This window comes from Egretta garzetta, unplaced genomic scaffold (genome assembly GCF_000687185.1).
Source record: "Egretta garzetta isolate BGI_Z169 unplaced genomic scaffold, ASM68718v1 scaffold74, whole genome shotgun sequence".
NCBI lineage: Eukaryota > Metazoa > Chordata > Aves > Pelecaniformes > Ardeidae > Egretta > Egretta garzetta.
The window spans coordinates 1,218,615-1,225,022 of NW_009259427.1; the positions used below are offsets into that span (position 1 = coordinate 1,218,615).

A 6,408-nucleotide genomic window follows, 5' to 3' on the forward strand; every position below is an offset into this window, starting at 1 on the left:
CTTGTCTCCTCGTGTTCCCTTTTCTCCTCTTTCTCCTTGTAAACCCTAAAAATAAAAAGAAAAAAGAGATTATAAAACTCAATCCGAGTAGAGGCATAGTTATCTACTGTAATTAGTCACCAAATCACTGTGCACATCTGCACAATCTATTCAAGTGAACCTCAAGGACATTTTCTGTGTTTCCAGTCCTCAAAGTTGGCCACAAGCATCGTCTAAGCAGACTCAGAGGGCAGGGATGACCTGTGGGCCCAAGAACGTCTGTAATATTATATTGCCTGCAGACACACAACCGTCCTGCCAACAGGAGGGACAGGGAACACACCACAGCTGCAGATGGTCTGGAAAACAACCAGTGCTTTGCATTTTTCACGTTGTTCGTAAACAATGAGGGCTTAGATAGATGACAATACTGATGGAAAAAACTATTGCATAAACAAGCAAGTATGCCCATTCCTGGTGGGTTTGGATGCAGTAGCTAGCCAGACGGCAGGTACCTCTGACAACTGGCAAATGCTAGATAATCCCTGTCCTGGAGGCCCAAGCGCATTTTTGCACCGTGGATCCAATGCCAGTGTTCATCTGGACTGCATAATTCATCTCCTCCCAGGTACACCAGAACCATGTGCTGGGATTCAGTCTGATGAAAGACAGTGATGATAATACAGGTGATCGACTCAACAGTCAGGAACAGATTCCACCCTCCCTTGGCACAGGAATCACTTTATATTTTACCTTTATTGTAGCAACTGGGCAATCAACTAATGGCAACAGGCAGACAAATATGCTCTGTCAGAATAAAACTGCCAAAGCTTAAAATGCTCCTTATTCTAATAATACATTTGTATATAAACTTCAATTTACTTTACACTATAATGGAGGCTTACCTCCAAGCTAATGAGAGCTACATGTCTGGGTTTATTTGGCCTGTAAGATGATTTAGATAATTACCAAGATCTTCAGATTTCAGGCCATGATTAACTGTAAGCAAAGTCTGTACAGCCCTGTCCATCTCTAACAACCCAAATTGAGCCTGCACAGCTTCTCATGCTGCAAAGCAATAACCCCACTATTTCCAAAAAGCAGATGGCAGGATGTTTAAAAATATGACCCCTTTAATGCACTAATAACTACAGGGCCCTCATGTAGACTGAGTAGATGATGATTACTGCCTTGCTCCTCCCCAGCAGTCCAAGCCAAATGTCAGTCCTATGACAGAAATGGATAGGATCTTCAGTAAGAGTGCACCACATATGAGTGCTTTCCTTCTTTTCCAGAAAGGTGACTCAAGGAGCGGGAAGGAAGTGTCCTTATAGCTTTGTCCATTTATCTCATTAATATTGCAAGGGTCTCTGGCATGGGCAGGTAATGCCACACACACATACACACACCCCATATTCACTTCATCACCTTCAAGCCTAACACAATTCAGCCTTAGACCATACAGGGAAACAGCATGAACCTGGGCAAAGACAAAAATGCTCAAGCTGTTTTGAACCCACTGGGCCTCTTTGTAGTGAGTTGTAAAGCAAGTCCTTGGCCAGCACAGGGAAATCTTTCAGTGCATGAGCACGTCTGGTGTGCCACTAAAGCACACTGATGTACAGTTGGGTCATTAAACCTCAGAAAATCCAATCAGCCTTTACAACACCAGCTTAAAGGCTGCCTCCGTAATTGCCAAGATGAGACCACGAGCCAGAGTTGCTAACTTGACAGAATCTGATTTATTTTGGTCTTGCTGTCCATTCATTCAAGGCACGTTTTTCCCTTGAGCCCAGAGGCTATTCCCTGACAGTTTTGAAAATTTGATTGGAAACTTGCTGAGAGGTGGTATTTTTTTTGTTGGTGTTATGATGAAGTTTTCAAGTACCATATAAATGGTGCATCAACAGAGACCAAAGCAATTTCATTACAGTGGGAGCATCACAAAATCCCCAGCTGTTATCACAGTAATCAAGTAATTTCTACCAGCACCTCTCTACTGGCTACAGATCTGTTCTCATCTAAAGAAGTAAGAAGAAACTCAATGAAGTCAAGAAAATGTTACTATTTGGACACAGTACAGGTAAGTGGTCAGACATACCCTATACTGCTTAATAAAAAATAAAATAAAAAAAAAGATAGGTGGGCAGAACAACTGAAAAAGTGAAGAAAGTTTCTAGAGTGTCAAAAATTTAATAAGAGCCGTGACTTACCGGTGCACCTACGTAGCCTTTAATTCCTGGAGGACCCTGTTTTCCCTCGGATCCCTGGCAAGGAAGTAAAACACCAGAAACAGTTTCACATAAAAGACTAAGAATAAAAACAGTCATTCAGAAATGTATCTTGCACTCCTAGGCTCACAGGGGCCTGTTGAGGCTTCTGGAACATCTCATCCCTAATACATGGAGAAGTGTCTGACTTTCCAGCTACTTACCCAAAGTGACACCCCAATGTTCTCCTCTGCCCCCAGTGCTCAGACATCAGCAAGTTTATCCTTCAGCTTGCAGTCTTGCCCTACAAAGGCAAACTGTCCCATGCAAGTTCCTCTACGGGTCCTTTCAGAAGTTTTTGCAATGGCAGTCATTGCCTGCTTGTTGTATGCAGGGTGACTGAGCTCTGTCGTGACTCCTGAACACAGTGTCGGTGGAACACAGCACAGGAGTACATGGCTGCAGATGCAACAGCAAAGGCTGTATCCCAGCATAAATGAACCACAGACTTCAAAGTGTTACAGATTTTGAAAAGTAAATGAAAAGAAACAGATCAGAACTCTATTCTCCAATGCTTATTTTCAGCATAAATGAGAGAAATGCAAGAGGATCAGGTACGTTTCAGCAGTTCTTCAGCTGGTTGCACACTGCCTCTCTCCTTGGAGCAGGTAAACCGAAATGCAGAGCACTCTTGCTGTGTGCTTTTATGTGCCTTACAATGCCCACAAATGGTCTGGATCCTCAGCTGAACAGGATGAGCCCTCAGAGCCATCCTACAGAGACAGCTTGGGCCTGACAAGGTGGCCATGAGAACTGATCGGATCTACTATATCATCTATTTGGCTGATTATTTTGATACTTATCTCACTTTCCTTTTCATTCTCCTTTCTCATCTTGTTAACTCCTGTATTGGGTGGCTGCAGTGGATAGGGCTTCAAAACAGATCAAGATTTTATTTTTAAATAATTTCTATTTTTCATATTAATATATGTTTCTTATTAAAAAGAAAAAAATAAAAATGTGAGATACGTTTGCAATGAACTGTTAGCAGAACCAAGGCTTGTTTGTCCCAGTGCAAGTACCCAGGAGGCTGGTCATGTCACACCACTGTTTCATAGAGTCATAAAATGTTTTGGGTTGGAAGGGACCTTCAGAGGTCATCTAGTCCAACCCCCCTGCAGGGAGCAGGGACACCGCTAACTAGATCAGGTTGCTCAGAGCCCCATCCAACCTGGCCTTGAATGTTTCCAGAGATAGGGCCTCCACTACCTCTCCGGGCAACCTGTTCCAGTGTTTTACCACCCTCATTGTAAAGAATTTCTTCCTTATACCCAGTCTAACCCTAACCTGTTTTAGTTTAAAACCATTACCCCTTGTCCTGTCACAGCTGCCCCTACTAAAAAGATTTTCCCCATCTTTCCTATAGGCTCCCTTTAAGTACTGAAAGGCCGCAATCAGGTCTCCCCGCAGCCTTCTCTTCTCCAGGCTGAACAAGCCCAACTCTCTCAGCCTGTCCTCATAGGAGAGGTGCTCCAGCCCTCGGATCATTTTAGTAGCCCTCCTCTGGACCCGCTCCAGCAGTTCCATGTCCTTCTTGTGCTGAGGGCTCCAGAACTGTTTACACTTGTCTTCACCCAAACGACAATCTCATTTGGAGCAGTCGTTAAGCACAGACCTGGGAGGCTGGCTGGACTGTACTTTCACTTCCACTTTAAGCAATGCATTGCCAAAACTGCCCCCCCACTCTGCCAGAGAGGACTTGACTTGTTAAAGCAGATATAGCCGTGCCCTGAAGCTTGTGAATAGTTCATCAGCCCAGCTGTAAAGCGGTTGAACCTGTGTGAAGTATGGAAGCGAACCACATAGCAAACGCGGGGAGACTCACAAACAGGTTAACAAGAGCTGGGCTTAGGCACAAGCAAAGGTGGCTCTGGGATCTCTACAACACTGGGTATTTGCAGACCTCTGCAAGATCAGGAAGAGGTGCAAGTCCTCTAATGACAGGGCGGGGGGGGCAGTTTTGGCAATGCATTGCTTAAAGCAGAGGTGAAACACTAGCCAAATACAGGCCAGCCAGCCTGCCAGGTCTGTGGTTATAAATAAACATACATAAATATAAATAAATAGAAATATAAAATGTGATTATAACACTCAGCAAAAATTATAGATAGAGAAACTGGGTTTGTCTGGATGAGAAGACTCGCTGATCCCGCTCAAGGCCTGTGCTGAGATCATGTCTGGTAAAACAGGGAAGTGTTAGACCTTCGGCAGCTGAAGCAAACAAGAAGATGGAAATTTGTCAAAATGAAACTCTTACCTAATACTTTATATTTCAAAGGCTTGATTTCTTTTCCCTCTCCCTCTGTTTTTTCTATCAAGTGCTGTCAGTTCAGATGGGAATGCTATAGCTATGTGAGTGCCATAGCAATGACAGCCACAAAAAATCTCTTTAACATTTAATTAAAAATACAGAAAATAAAGAAGGAAAAGGTTGAATATTTGTTGCAGGATTTTACAGACTAAAGGGCCTGGTCTCAAAAATTCAAGCGTTGTTTCACTGCTATAATATCATACAGTGAGGGACCTGACCTATGGCCTTTTTTCTCTGGACCTGCTTACTTTATTTAAATTAATCTGTCAGGCCTCACATATTTATGTGGGAGCCTTCTCCACCAGTGGATATTTCTTGCCACCTCAGACCACCATGGCATCGTCTATAACCAGATGTTCCAACATTGACTAGCACAAGGCTGACTTTGAGAGCTCTTTGCTTCTACCAGCTCGTAGCCAGCAAGACCATGCATCCTTCTTAGTGAGCAGTGAAGTTTACCCACCATGTTTGATGAAAAAGAAAAAAAAACAAACACCAAAAAACCCCACACATTTTTACAATGAAGACACTGAGCTAGGAACAATCTCCCCTGGAGACTTCACTAAGCAGCAAAAGCACTAAAACTGGAGATGACATACCAAGGCCATTTCGTTCCTGTAACCCATCCAAATACCCTAGTGGGCTCATCAACCATTACAGTAACTCTGTGGACTGAAGTCCTGTTACCAGAAGTCTGCAGGACCCTTACCTGTGCTAGTAGAAGCTTCACACAATTAACAAGGTCTGTAAAAGCTGTGAGGCACTTCCTTAAAAGAAAGTGCTGGCAGTTCCCACTGAAGCAAAAGATTGGAAATCCCTCATCCAAGCAGATAAACAGGGGGCTGAATTTCCTGGGGTACACGTACAGCTGCTTATCATGCACTGTGCTGACCTGGCTCAATGCAAATGAAGATGGATCGATCCGGGAAGGACTGCATCCTAACCGACCAGAGAAACTGCAAGGTGGCTCTCCGTGGAGCCTGGGGTAGAGTCCAGAGCCACTGTACTGATGCTGATGATTTTAAATAAAAATAAGTGATCTGGCAAAAACCAATCATTACAACAGTAATTGGAGATATGAACTTCCTGATTGCTCCACTTCCGCCCATCTCTATAGACCCCGTTCCACACTGACGAGGTGGTTGGGCTTCATGCTTAGGAGTAAAGGAGTGTGAATTCATATTTTAGATTTTAAAGCCCTGTCAGCAAAGGCAGGATTGTTTCTTAAAATAGCTCAAGCCAGAATCCAGTTCAAGGACACTGCATGTAGCCAGCACATCCGTTGAAATAAATAAAAGTCACCGTGTGCTTTTATATTTAGCCACTGTAGCCGAGAGGCTGGGATTAGCCAAGCACACTTCTTCCCTGGGAGCACTTGGCATTGCCTAGTCAGACGTCTTTAGGTCCAGCCCCACCAGCACCTATCCTGCCTAGTCCACAGTGCTAAACTACTCAGCATTGCCTCATTAATTGGCTGAACTATATATATGTGCCTAATGATCCTGGTGGGAAATATGGAGCATTTTCCATGACCAAACCCTTCTGGAGGTAGATGTAGATACTACAATTTAGCTTGGTTTGTAAAAGTTTTGCAAAGCAAGAGTGAGGAACTTCATGAACTTCATACCACAAGAAGCATCCTATAGCCTAGTGGTTTGTAATTCCACTACAGGAAACATGCAGGACATAGAGAAAATAAGTATTCATTTATATGACAGGAGAGAGGCAGCTGACAAGACATTTGTGGGTGATGAATACAGTTCATTTCATCCACTCCCAAATCCCACTGAAGGGCAAAACCATATCCAGAGTGCCTCCACTCAGCCCAGCTCTCCTTCCCAGCTGGCA

The 6,408-nt window shown here is 43.7% G+C and overlaps 1 protein-coding gene across 1 annotated transcript in view; it reads right to left on the reverse strand.

Moving 5' to 3' along the window:
- The window catches only part of COL22A1 (collagen type XXII alpha 1 chain), a 221,056-nt gene that overhangs the window by 104,552 nt on the left and 110,096 nt on the right, over positions 1-6,408 (reverse strand). The window contains exons 14-15 of the mRNA XM_009637043.2: positions 2,193-2,246; positions 3-45 (exon numbers count right to left, since the gene is read on the reverse strand). Of these exons, the coding sequence (XP_009635338.1) occupies positions 3-45; positions 2,193-2,246 (97 nt within the window). The remainder of the gene's footprint in view (positions 1-2; positions 46-2,192; positions 2,247-6,408) is intronic.